Source organism: Euprymna scolopes, chromosome 15 (genome assembly GCF_053919585.1).
Source record: "Euprymna scolopes isolate OS-2025 chromosome 15, ASM5391958v1, whole genome shotgun sequence".
In the NCBI taxonomy this organism is placed as follows: domain Eukaryota; kingdom Metazoa; phylum Mollusca; class Cephalopoda; order Sepiida; family Sepiolidae; genus Euprymna; species Euprymna scolopes.
The window spans coordinates 65665994-65680583 of record NC_136496.1 but is presented as its reverse complement, the minus strand read 5'-3'; the positions used below and the strand labels follow the sequence as shown (position 1 = coordinate 65680583).

At 32.8% G+C, this 14590-nt stretch overlaps 1 protein-coding gene and 1 long non-coding RNA gene across 3 annotated transcripts in view; one reads left to right on the top strand and one right to left on the bottom strand.

Moving 5' to 3' along the window:
- LOC145293852 (uncharacterized) overlaps window positions 1-14590 on the bottom strand; it is a 337229-nt gene that overhangs the window by 319940 nt on the left and 2699 nt on the right. The window lies entirely within an intron of this gene.
- The window catches only part of LOC145293850 (uncharacterized), a 93688-nt gene continuing 93113 nt past the window's right edge, over window positions 14016-14590 (top strand). The window contains exon 1 of one of the 2 annotated variants that reach the window (XM_080140544.1): window positions 14016-14291. In XM_080140544.1, the coding sequence (XP_079996670.1) occupies window positions 14209-14291 (83 nt within the window). In that variant the 5' untranslated portion in view covers window positions 14016-14208. The remainder of the gene's footprint in view (window positions 14292-14590) is intronic. The other variant, XM_080140545.1, reaches the window with a different exon arrangement.

Here is a 14590-nt window from a genome sequence, read left to right as displayed (position 1 = left end):
TCTAATTTTAACGTTTTTTTTTTTTTTTTTTTTTTGCAAATTCCAGCCGTTTTTTTTTTCTTGTTGAACTGAAACAAATATGGCGTCTTCCTTGATTTGCATCCTTTTAATCCCGCTTCTCACTGTTCTCGTCAAAACCTACTCGCATCCCATGGTGGGCTATACTGCTGTATTTGACAACTCTATGTGAGTGCATCAAATGATGTGAGCGTGCACAGGGTTTCCAGTCATAAATGACCCCCCCACCCGGGTATGAGCGGTGTAACACGTCAAACCCCCTCCTCCCACTCGTGGGTTATCCTACCAAATTTGGTAGCTCTAGATAAACAGTGTGAGCGCGCATAGATTTCCCTTTTATAAGTACCCCACAGGAGCTGACCTTCGTTGGTGGGGGATAACTTCATCATACCCATTGCAGATCCTTGATACCGCTTCTATCATTGTCTATGGTAAGTTTAGTATAATAGCAAATCATCTAGGAGCCTATTCGTGTAGAGGCAGGCATACACACAGGCGTTGAGCTTTCTTTTATATATATATATATATATATATATATATATATATATATATATATATATATGTGTGTGTGTGTGTGTGTGTGTGTGTGTGTGTGTGTGTGTGTGAGAGAGAGAGAGAGAGAGAGAGAGAGAGATGAATAGATAGCTAGACAGATAGATTGATAGAGGCTATACACAAAAAACGCGGTCCACCGAAACATCTCTTACTAGTAAAAATACAGAAGCATTTACCTCTTCTGTATTCTTTGTGGTAGCGAAACTATTCTACAACTAGTGCACAGGTTTGAATTCTCAGAATACAAAGTAGATATTGTAGATTTGAAAACTTTTATAAACCGATATATAGTATCTTTATTTATTCATACAAACATAATTTGTCAGTTATGTGCATACACCTTTGTGCTGCACCTTATTCAGAAAATCAGTGTCATCGATCCGGGTTTGTACAATGGAGCAAGATTTTAAACAATCGTTCTTTTATTTAATGTCTTGCTGGAAAGAAAGTTTTGAAAATATTTATTGCAATTGAGCTACACATAATTTTCCATGTTTCATTTTCGATGGGATTCATCGGGCTGTTGCACTAACAGTGTCAGAAATCGTCAGTAAAAATTGGTGGTAAACACTGGAATATTTAGACTTACTGTCTTTCGAAGCTTATAACTTCGTGAAAAATGTAATTATTTTTAATTAAAGGTGCAAAGACCAAATTAAAAAAAAATAATAGGTTTAATATCAAATTATGCAATATTTGTTTTCTTTTAAATCGGTTTTCTTTATAAAAGATTTAAAGAAAATCAACGAAATTTTACTTACTTCGATTATGAAAATATATTTAAATTCCAAAAAATCACTTACCTATAAAAACTACTAATCGATGAGGGCTTCAATTATTCATTGTTAATAATGTATCCATATTTATGCTTATATTCCATGTCCTTTTTAAATAAAATACTTTTTTAAACAAGGATTTAAAAAAAAACGCGAACTCAGTTTTTTTTTTTTTTATTGTTCAAATAAAGGGAGACAAGTCTGAATTTATTGTCCTTTATATTCCGGTGGCTTTAAAGGGACATAATTATTTTTTTTTTTATTGCGTGCTGTAAATCAAAATTAGTATTTTGGTGCCTCCGTAGTTAAAAACTGAACACATTCAGTTATAAGTTTTTGCCGTTAAACAAACAACAACAAAAAACAATCGACCAATTTATTTCTTTTATTCTCTTTATGAAATACATGAGGTTTTGATTGATATATTTGAATACTTCTTTATCGAGTGAATTTTTTTAATATCTAAAAAAAGAAAACATTAAATGAAATAGAAAAAATTGTCGTAAGCGTCCGATATTTACATGGCATTCTAAGCATAATATTAAAAAAAAAATCAACGAGGTAAAAAAAAAAAAAAAAAGTTTTAGACTTTGGACTTTACAGGTAAATTTCCAAAAAATACTTCTTTTTTTGTTGTTGTTTTAAATTAGAATATTTCATTTATTGATCTTTTATCTTCAATTTGTGATATATAAAACTTTGGTGAGTAAATTAATTATTAAAATTTTAATTGACATTTCAAAATGGGGGGGGGTAACAAACGTTTGTCTAACATATTATATTTGGTTTATTGGAAAGATCATACAATTTCATATTGACCCTGAAAATATCGTTAAAATTGAACCCATAGAAAAATTTTGACAAATTTTTAAAGTTAAAAAATTGAAAAATATTTAACTCGTAAAATTCAATTGATTTCATTACGTAAAAAAATGGATGCATGAAGGCGCGTCTGCACTTTGTAAACACTGTTTTTTATTTTTTTTAAATAAAAAATAATATTTCTATTATTTTTTTAACAACTTTAATAGTTTATTTTTGAAGTATATTCCATAAAGAAAATAAACCCATTTTAAAAATAGAAATTACGAGTTTTTTTATATTTTATTCGCAGTTTTGTGTTAGGGGTGTCAAAAATTCCCCACCATTTCTGATGCACCTATGTTGCATTATTCCCTATATATATATATATATATATATATATATATATATATATATATATATATATATATATATATATATATATATATATATATTATAATAATTATTAAATACCTACAGACACTAATGTTTCATCCTTTCGGAGAATCATCAGTACAGGGTGTTACGATTAATACCAGTCGAGCGATTCGAACCCGACAACGAAGCCATCTCTGACTCCATTAGCAAGGACCAAATCCATTCGGCGGCCGTTAACGGCGAGAAATATTGTTGGAATTTAAACATTTATTTTTTAAATGTTTTTAACGTTTGTCAGAGTGATCTAATCATTATATGCATGCGAGCTAAATTAACCGACTTTATTTCAACTGTAAAGTGCTCAACGATAAGAAACGAGTTTCTTAAAGGGGTTGACATAATTCTTTACTATAATAATTATTAAATACCTACAGACACTAATGTTTCGTTATATATATATATATATATATATATATATATATATATATATATATATATATATATATATATATAATGTCTGTAATTATAAAGAATAATTATTATTTAATTATAATACACACACACATACGAACAGCTATTAAGAATATCTACTTAGATATAAAAGGAACTTTGTGGTGGATGAGAGAGAGAGAGAGAGAGAGAGAGAGAGAGAGAGAGAGAGAGAGAGAGAGAGAGAGAGAGAGAGAGTTTTCTAAGGACTCAGAAACGGCTGGGCCGATTTTTTGAAATTTCACACAAATGTACTATTAATGTGTGTTAGAGCGTTCCTAGATAGGTTTTGTGCCGGAATGCCTCTGATAAATATCGATAATCGATATTCAAAAAAATGAAAAGTCCTGTCTGTAGATTCTTTTATAAGACGAGGGCGCGTTTTAAATGAACTATGATTTTTGACTTCTGTGCGGTTAACTTTAATTCAAGTAATTATGTAAAAATAATTTTATAAAAGTAATAGTTGGTTCTTTGATAAGACAGAAGCGCGTTCGAGTTGATTGTTTCTGGTTAGAGCACAATTGGACCATGATATTTAACTTTATAAAACGCTAATTCAAGAAATTATCTTAAAAATAATTTTATGAAATCAACAGTAGGTTCTCTACAGTACAATGTAGTGTACAATGTACTGTGGACTCATTCAGCGGGGGGGGGGGAGATGTAAACTTCCTCCCGGTACAGACCCCGATTATTAGAACAGGCAATCAATCGATTTGATTGAAAAAAAAAATGGATGATTTCACCGATTTCAATGACAATAAAAGTAGGAGGGGGCGAACATTAGTTAATCTTCATTCAATCCCGGGCAACGTCTGGTTTCCCTGCTAGTATAACTATAAGAGAAAATTCCGTTGTTTTTAATCAGACCTGCATTGATAATCATTTGCTGCCCCGCCCCCACACGCACTCAAACACATCCACAGACACGTACACATAATTTTGGAAAAGTCGCAACATCAGTAGCAGCAGGGCAACAATAATAGTGGCATGCTTCAAGTCGCGTGAGTTGTGACGTCACCGACAGCCGCGTTGGGCACGTGAGCGAAAGCATGACCGCGGCTGACTCGGTCGTCGTCGTCGTCGTCGTCGTCGTCGTCCTCGTCCTCATCGTCGTCGTCGTCGTCGTCGTCGTCGTCGTTATAATCTTCGTCGCCGCAGTCGCTGTCGTCCTGATAAAAACAAATAAATAATAAATAACTAAAACAACTCTGTCAGTCAAGTGCACGTAGTGTCTGTGTGCATGCGTGCTACGCATACATGATAAACAAATAGATACAAATTCATAAATAACACATATAAATCACGTGCTTTTGTTGATTGTGTGCGGTGCGGCTCTATGTATCCACCATGCATGGAATGTACGTATGTTATCTAGTGCGCGTGCGTGACTGTCTACACAATTAAAATGCATATACATGTTGGTACACACACACACACACACACACACAGACACACACACACACACACACACATATATATATATATATATATATATATATATATATATATATATATATATATATATATATATATATATATATATATTATGTCACCTATTTATTCCACGAAGCAATGAAAAAAGTCTTGAATAAAGAGCGCATGAGCGACGAGGAGACAGCACTGAAGTAATTGTTATGCAATATGCAACTAAGCTGACGAAGTTTACGAGAAAACGAATGGCCTGATAACTTACACACACACACACGCACACACACACACACACACACACACACACACACACACACACACACGAGCGCGCACACATCCGCCTTCTAAAATCCTAATTGGTTGCATGAGAAAAAAAAAAACATTTCAAAGAGTGCAGACTGGAGAAGGCCTTTGAAGACTGAAATAAATTTACCATTTTGTCTGGATTGAGTATGGCTCTCTGCTTTGTACATGTTGAAATATTTTTTTTTTATCTATCAATATAATTTTATATTAAATAAGGAATTCTATTAGGATTGAACATGAAACATTATTTGATATCAGTTATACAAGCAAATAACTACCCGCCATCTATCGGCCAATAAACTAGCCCTACCTATTCTTTTTAAACTTATATATAACCAATATTACTTTAGTGTAATTTCAAAAAATAATAGTTTTCATTAAAATTACTTCCCTTGAAAATTAAAAAAACACTGTTTTAAGCCATGTGTAGACAATTTATATATTTATTAAATCAGTTTGATAATTGATTGACAATTTGATAATATATATATATATATATGTATGTATGTGTGTGTGTGTGTGTGAAAATTGAATCGTCAAATTTTGAAAAGACCCATTAGTTTAACATGTTTTTTTTTGTGTGTTTTGTTTTGTTTTTTTAAATAATTATGCACATTAAACACACAAATTGTTGCACTTGGGTCTTTTTGCTCCATAGACTATCTCAAAAGACTATGAAAGAAAAAATATTAATATATATTTGACTTTGGAATGCCCACTCATATTATATATATATATATATATATATATATATATATATATATATATATATATACATACATAAATATATATACATATATATATATACATGCATACATACATACATATATATATACATACATATATATATATATACATATACATATGCATATATACATACATACACACACACACACACACACACACACACACACACACACACACATATATATATATATTATGGCTTGAATTAGGGTTTCAAATGCAAAGGTCAAGTATTATGATTTAATTGTTCTCTAAACAGAAACATTTATTTCGAAGGCGACTTTGTCACATAAAAGAACCTACTGTTGATTTTATATGCCTGGTTTTACTGCTTGTGCGGTGATAAGGGATTGGGGTTAAGTTTAAAATGACAAAGTCAAATATCATGGTTCAATTATGCATGAAACAGAAACACTCATTTCGAACAAACCCGTCATATCTGTTGATTTTATATGTCAGGCCTTTTAGTTTTTTTGATGGAAAAAAAATCCTCAAATGCAATTGTGATATTAGACTGCGTAAGGTGCTAATGTTCCTTCTTTCATTGGATTATTCCGATTAACGATTATCGACACTGATCCAAGTCATTCCGATACAAAACCTATCTGAGAACACTGCCAGGCACATAAATTACCTTCGTGCCAAACTTCATAAAAATCGGCCCAGCCGTTTTCGAGTTCCTAGGGAACTCTCTCTCTCTCTCTCTCTCTCTCTCTCTCTCTCTCTCTCTTTCACACACAGATTTTTGTTATGTAATAGTAGACACGTAGTACTTTAAAGGATTATATGTTTTATTTATTTAAACGTATTTTGTACTTTTTAAATATGTCTATTAAGTATTGGGCACTGTCTAAAGTGCAAATCAAAATTAATAAACGGATACTTATTTATCAGTATATACATACACACATATGTATATATGTGTGTGTGTGTGTTGTAGTAGTAGCAGTAGTAGGTTATGAAATATATTTATTCCAAGCTAAACAGAGGCCACCGCGTTTCATCCCTTTAGGGATTAGTCAGGCTAAGTTTAGCCTGACGATTCTCTCCTACAGAGCTCTACTTATGTATTAAGTAAATACTGAAAATTTCTTTAAAAATCATTTTGTGTGTGTGTGTGTGTGTGTGTGTGTGTGTGTGTGTGCGCGCGCGCGTGCGTATGTATGTATGTATGTATGTATGCGTGCGCGTGTTCCTTCCCTATGGACTTCGAAACGGCTGTATCGATTTTATTTATTATACACAAATGTATTTTATGTGTCTTAAAGTATTCTTAGATAATTTGTTATTCGGAATACCTCTGTGAGAATCGAAAATCGATATTCGAAAAACATTCGATAAAAGAAGGAGCAGTCCGATTATAAGCAAAGTTGACACCCTTATACAGCCTAACATTACAAGTGAACTAAGAAGTTTTATCACTCTAAAAACAGAATAGCCCGGTGTATAAAATCACCAGTAGGTTCTTTGATAAGACAGGAACGCGTTCGAAATGGATGCTTGTCTAGAGCACAATTGAACCATGATATTCAACTTTTGCATTTTACACTTTAATTGAAGCCGGAAATAATTTTATAAAATCAACAGTATGTTTTCTACAGTGCAATGTAGACTACAATATATTGTGAACTAAGTCATTGCGGGAAGGTATGTGAAACTACCTCCCGATACAGCGCAGACGATCCCCTGACAAGAGCAGGCAATCAATTGATTTGTTTGAAAAATGGGCGATTGCAACGATTTCGATAACAATAAAAGGGTTGAAAATGTGAATCATTTGTTTATCCTCATTCAATCCTGAGCACCGTTGGGCCTCCCTACTAGTATATATATATATATATATATATATATATATATATATATATATATATATATATATGCGTGCGTGTGGGGGTCGACCTGTAACAACGTGGGGATGGAATTTCTTTTCTCAAACGAACACACCACGTTTATGATGTACAAATGAACTTTTTGTTGATAACATCAGATGGAAATCACATCTGACGAGTTGATGGGAGGAAAATTTCTATGAATATATAAAATCATAGAATTGTCATCCTAGGGTAGAAAATGCTGTCAACATATTAATGTACTTGGTCGAATTAATTCGATCTTGCAAGCGAATAGGCCCTGGACCATTGGCACTAATAACGCCCCGCACCAAAAACTGAAGCTCTACCACCTTGCATCGTGTAAACTGTGCACCTAGGATTAAATTCGTTGTCCTTCCTTCGACGGACGTACTGCCTACTACGTATAGCCTATTGAATTTGCTTTCGTCGCTAAAAATCACTTTCGACCAATATGAAGACTAATGATCTTCATTGCATCTGACGAAGTCCAGACTGCGCTTTACAGAGATAAATTACTTGCGTCTTGGAACACAGCCTCGAAATTAAATTCCTTCAATCTGTTATTCATTGTAGAAAGAGAGCACTTTTTAACAAGATTTCACTGTTGTTGGATTTGGGGAACCGTTTCAAATCTGTTTCTGAGGCTGCAGAGCTTGATAGCATTGTCTTCCATGTAAGAAGTAACTCGAGGACGACCAAATTTAGGGGCATCACAAACACTGTCGGTGTTTTGGTGCTTTTGCACAGTCATTCGTGCCGTTTTTCTCATCTCATTTCAATCTGCAGTCGATTTCTCGATTGGATAAACCAGAAAGGTGGAGATTAATGAGTTCCCGGGGATCACTAAGAGAGTCTCGAAGTATATGGACTAAATGTTACGTTGTAAACCTAGGTACAACAACAATTAGGATTAGAGATGCTAAAAGGTGGATATTTTACGTTTAGAGATGCTAAGAGGTAGATATATTAAGCTGGTTTTAAGCTCATTTGCTGCTGCAGAGTTTCTTTTTGCCTTCTCGATTCAAAGTTTTTTTTTTTTAAATAGACGTAAACACTAGGATACTTCAATTAAAAGTCAGATATGAACATGTAAAATTATAGAGGAATAAAAGGAGAATCAAATGAGGAATAGGTTGTTTAAAGAGATATAATCAATTTAGCTTAAATTTGTTGTTTTGGAAAAAATGACAAGTGTGGACTTTCTTTTTGGCGACACTGTATATATATATATATATATATATATATATATATATATATATATATAATCCAAGATAAAATCCAAAGTAGGGTGGTCAAAAAGGGGATAAAAATTGCTCAATACTGAAGTAGAGCTAAATATTTTTTTTATTTTCACCTTTAGTGAATACAGAGTATTACAATTTATTTCGGCAGACGCAAATGTATCGTTTGGCCTGTTTCATCAGATATTCTGATAAAGCAGCGCAGACGGTTCGTCTACGTCTGCCGAAACAAACTGTAATGCTTTGTATTCGCTAAACGTAAAAAATAAAAATTATATAGATATATATAGATATAAAGAATTATGTGAATGAATATCCATCTCTATATATATTTAAAAGAGTGTAGCCATCGACAATTGTAGGTTTTTCAGAGTTTTATCATTTGGTAATATTTAATATATTTTTATAACACGTTTCAAGCCTTGTTCAGCTCTCTCCAGAACTGAACAAGGCTTGAAACGCGTTATAACAATATTTTTAAATATTAAAAAATGATAAAAGTCTGAAAAACCTACAATTGTTGATGGCTAAACTCTTTTAAATATACATTTTTTCTGTCGTTGGAACTACACAACCATCACTTATATATATATAAGGTAAAATTAAAAGCCAAGAACAATGCGAGATTTTTTTTTTATATAGAGTAAAATTAAATGCAAACAAAAGAAATAAAGTACTTTTTTTTGTTGTTTGTTTTTTCTTTTTCACACAAATTTTAACTCTAAACAACAGTAATTTTTTTTTCTGTTGTATTCAATGGTGATATAAATCTCAATATATTTCAGACTTATTAGTCCATTTTCAAGAGAAGACAGCGGAAGAGTGTTCAAAATTGGAAAAGTAGCCGCAGATATATATATATGTATGTATGTGTATATATATATATATACATACATATATATATATATATATATATATATATATATATATATATATATATATATATATATATATATACTCCTGGTCCTGGATATGCCCTTAAACTATATCCAGTGGTGAGGCCCTAGCATGCGGGCTTTGGGGAGTGTGGAGCCACCCTTTAATTGCCATTGCTCCCAGGTCCATGTCCACTCTGACCCGAAGTGGTAGTACCTGTTAGGGTTCCAACTATGGGTTAAATAGAAACTGACTTGAAAACAACAAATATATTCTATTAAAAGATTTTTCTTCCGAATCTTGTGATTCGGCATTAAATAACCTGAAAAGGATTGATATGCCGTAAAACAAAAACAACCAACCAACCATATATATATACACCTATCAATTTATTTTTTTGTGTGTACTGATATTCATATTAAAAACCCTTTATTCTATTTATTTAAAAAGATAATACAACTTTGTTATATGCAGGTCGTGGAATTGCATTTACCAGCAAAAGATCTAGCTAATTTGCATATTCTTTTAAACATTCATTTTGATTAATTCCCTTTAGTGTTTCGGTTTTCTTATGGAATGATCATTTTTAGTTAATCATTACGTGTAATTATATTCATGTAGATATTCTACATGATTAATACTTGCATAATATTTGCGTAAAAAGTTTACAGTAAACAAAAACTACCTTTTGTATATATTTATGAATGCGTATATAAATTTATTTTTAAAAATTTGCCTATTAAGCTCCTTTGTCAGTTTTTGGTTTGCAGACATGAAACTAATTATATCGAGTATTCGAATCCATGCGAAACATTATGTTTGGGTTTTAGCCGGGAAAAATCGGTGCAAAAGTGTGAAATGGAATTTGCCAGTTTACGGTCGAACAACGGCATTACGAATAAGCATGCGTAACGTAATAGCTATTGGTTCATGTTTTAATTTTTAGTCTTGCAGCAAACATGTATTCATCAGATTAACGTTAAAGGAACAAGTAAATCTTAAGCTAAACATTTTGCTTTCAATTCTCGGTAGTGGCGCACGAGTCATTTTTATTTTTTTTTTTAATTTTTAAATCATTACTATATATTGGGTCCAATATAATCTATATAATTATAAAACTCAAATGACCTTGTAACGAGTGATGTAACCCACTTTCCGGTTTACGACATCCGGTTGCGCATGCGCGCATAAACATTAACCCATAACAACGTAAACAAATAAACACAAATCGCTTCTTTTGCAGATTTTGACCTGCGCACTGAAATATTATCGTTATTATTTCGAAATTATTATTTAACATGGGAAGAGTGGAGGTGTTTTGCAACTATTCTTTGTTACAACTATACTGTCGCTATTTTCTTACAACTAAACAACTTTAACCCGTTGACAAACATAAGAACAATTGTAGTAAAGCCAAGACTACTACTACTACTACTACTACTACTACTACTACTACTACTACTACTCTCTATACGTCCCTTTTCCTTCCTTCCTTCTTTTTTTATTTTTGTTTACATTTCTAGATACAAAATAGTTGTGTGAGAACGGTGAATTTGTTGACACATTTACTAATCTGTTTCAATATTAGTTTTATTTTATTTTATTTATTTAGGTTCTATTTTTTTGCTTCAGGTTTTATTAATTATTTATTTATTTATTTTTTTAGATTTTAAGTTTCTATAACTTGGTTGAAGGATTCCAATATGGGTTTTTCATTCTTATATTTCTCATCGGTAGGTTCATGTGCGTTTTTGCTGCTAAATGACTTTCGTCGGCGTTCGATTCGTAGGAAAATCATGTTTAATTTTCGATTTTTGAGCGATTCGGAAAAAAGGTAACTTTACACGAATAGGGAGGATTTTTTTTTTTTTCATGTTTGAGTGATCCGTCCGTGATTTTTCATTTTAATATACTGTTATAGAAATGTTTCTGTTATGTCAAAACAATAATTATTTTCTTTATGTCACAAGTGTCACGCTCATACATGAATTCCATAGCTAATATAACATACTGACCCAACGGGTCATGGGTAGTCTAGTATATTAATAAATACGAAATCTGCATTTTTTTTTTTTTTTTTCAATTTTCACCCCAAACAAGGCACAGTGTCACTTTGAAGCAGGGGGCTACTATCAGGGACTTGATTAGCAGGGGCATTATGAAGGGAGATTAGTAGAAAGATGTTTGTTCACATTACACTTGAACTTCTGCATATCAGTACAGTTGGGAAAGCAGAATCCCGGAAGGGAGTTCCAAAGACCTGCAGTTCTGGGGAAGAAACTGTTGGAGTAAAAGGCTTTCTTGCACCTAGGGATCTCAAAATATCATGTTTAAGCTATTTTACGACCGAGCAATGTCGGGCGGCCTGCTAGTATATATATATATATATATATATATATATATATATATATATATATATATATATATATATATATATATATATATATATATCTAGTGTTAAATTAGAATAGGAAATAAGCATGAAACAGCAAAGTAAAAATAATATCGCAAACGTTATATGCATATTCACTATCCTTATACTAAACTAAAATTCAACAAAGATTTTTTTAAATTTAATTTTATGTTTTAAACTATTTCATGTGTGTGTGTGTGTGTGTGTGTGTGTGTGTGTGTGTGTGTGTGTGTGTGTGTGTGTGTGTGTGTGTGTTGGTTGCTTTCCCTCTGTTTCTGAAAGTGCGTGTTAGGTTCCGGAGTATAACACATTTTATTAATTGAACAGCAGAAAAAATAAATAAATAAATAAATAAATAAAAAGAAAAGAAAGAAAGAGCTAGAGACAGAGTGGACCTGGACCTCTAACTAATTGTGTATATATATTCGTTCTTTTATTTTTTTTAGGTTATGCCAGTGGTTCCCTTCTCTTAACGACCGGGTGAACGTTTGCACTGACCGTTCAAACCCACGACTCTCCCCACCTCACTGCACGCCCACTACCGTCGTGCACACCCTGTCATTTACTTCGTCTCCTGCAGCTTGGAAAGAACGTGCAAGATAACAGAACTCACCAGCCTCCCACCGCCGCCCATCGTCTAGTCGGTGCGTTCGTACACGCGCGTGCGCGTGTGTGTGTGTGCCTGTATGTGCGTGCGAGTGTGCAAGTGAGTTGATAGGTGCACGCACTGTGTATGTCATAATAATACATCTCTGCCCTCCATACTCCCCTACGCATACATCTCTCTCTTTCTTGTTCTCTCTCTCTCTCTCTCTCTCTCTCTCTCTCGCTCGCTCGCTCGCTCGCTCTCACATTAATTTCCTCTCTATATATCTCTTCTCTGTCTTTGTATTTATATCCGCGTAGTTTTTTTCACGCAGAACCACCCCACCCACCTCACCTTGCGTCTTACTCAATAACTGTTTGTATGTATGTGTGTTTGTGTGTATGTGTGTGTGTATGTAGGCACATCTAATTGTGATTAAAGTGTCTGCGATGATCGCCGTGTATCGGTGTGTCTAGGCGCCGCTACACATTTGTATGTGCGTTTTATTCTCCTAAAAACGAAAGCGAGTGCAGGGGAAAGTAAAGGAGGGAGAGAAGGAAAAGAAAAGAAAAAGAAAAAAAAAGTACGAATTCGAATCAGATACTTTGAAATTACTACAACATCGTAAATCAGGAGAGAGAGAAACAGAAGATAGAATGACGAGTGCAAAATTAACAGAACACGAGACATTGTCCACCTTTTTAGTCCAGTTTATTTTGAACTGAAAAACGGAGTTATTATTATTATCATTATTATTTTTAAAAAATAATAATAATAATTAGACAAGCAAAATTCCACAACATAATGACACAAAATTATACAATATTTCCTAAATATTTTTAAAAACAAATTTAACAACAGAAAACAACAGCGTCCAAGTTTAATTTTTTAAAAAGAAAGAAAGTCGACGCTTAATTGATATATTTTATTTTATTTCATTTAAAAAATTTGTTAAAAATTTTATTATTATTATTATTATTTTTAAAGAATTATCGTCTGAATGTCTGTTATTGGAACGGGAATATGTCCCTATCATACGATTGGTGTTTGATATCGTTTTTAATAGATTGTGACAATTCGGAACCTCGTACGTTATTTGAAGGATCTGTTCTTAAAGGCGGTCATATTGATCCAACCTGTGAACTGCCAGATCGTAAGGTTGACGTTGGTGATTTTGGGGGAATTGTTGACACTACCGATACCCCACACACCTACCTCGAAGCAAGGAATAATAACTACTTCAACCCAAATTGCACCAAAGTGGACCTTAAGGCTCGTTTTATAACCCGCAACGACAAAATAACTTAAACGACAGCCGGAAAACACACAACCACTTACCCACACAGACACACACACAAATATTTACTAATTTTTGCACCCCCCCCCATATATATATATATATATATATATATATATATATATGTGTGTGTGTGTGCGTGGATATATTCAAATATCTGTAAACATACACCTATAAATAACGAGACCTGTTTATACACGTGAACAACATCTACCGTCTGCATATTATTTATTTTATATGTAAGATGTGACCGTATAATACTAAATACAAAACAAATAAACAGAAAACGAATATATATATATATATAAATACACATACAGCTATGGTACATGTTGTGACATATCTTTTTAAAACGCGAATTTAAAAAAAAAATTATTATTAACAACGGATTGAACCTGTGAATTATTTGGAGGCTGATATTTTATTTTTTTATTTTTCAAAATGATTATGGAACCTTTAGACTATCAAACGGAAGAAATGTCCCACCAGAGTTCGAACGGAGTTAAACTCGAAATAAATGACAGGTTAGTAATTATCTTTTTGTTTTTAATTTTTACACACACACACACACACACACACACACACACACACACACACACACACACACACACACACACACACACACACACACACACACACACACATGTATGTATATATAATTATATATATAAATACATATATATATATATATATATCAGTTTGATAACAATTTCAACAGTAAAATGTACGCACGCACACACACACACACATATATATCAGTGTTTGATTATTTAATAACAATTTCAACATACTAAAATTCCACCTATAATATGCACACACACAC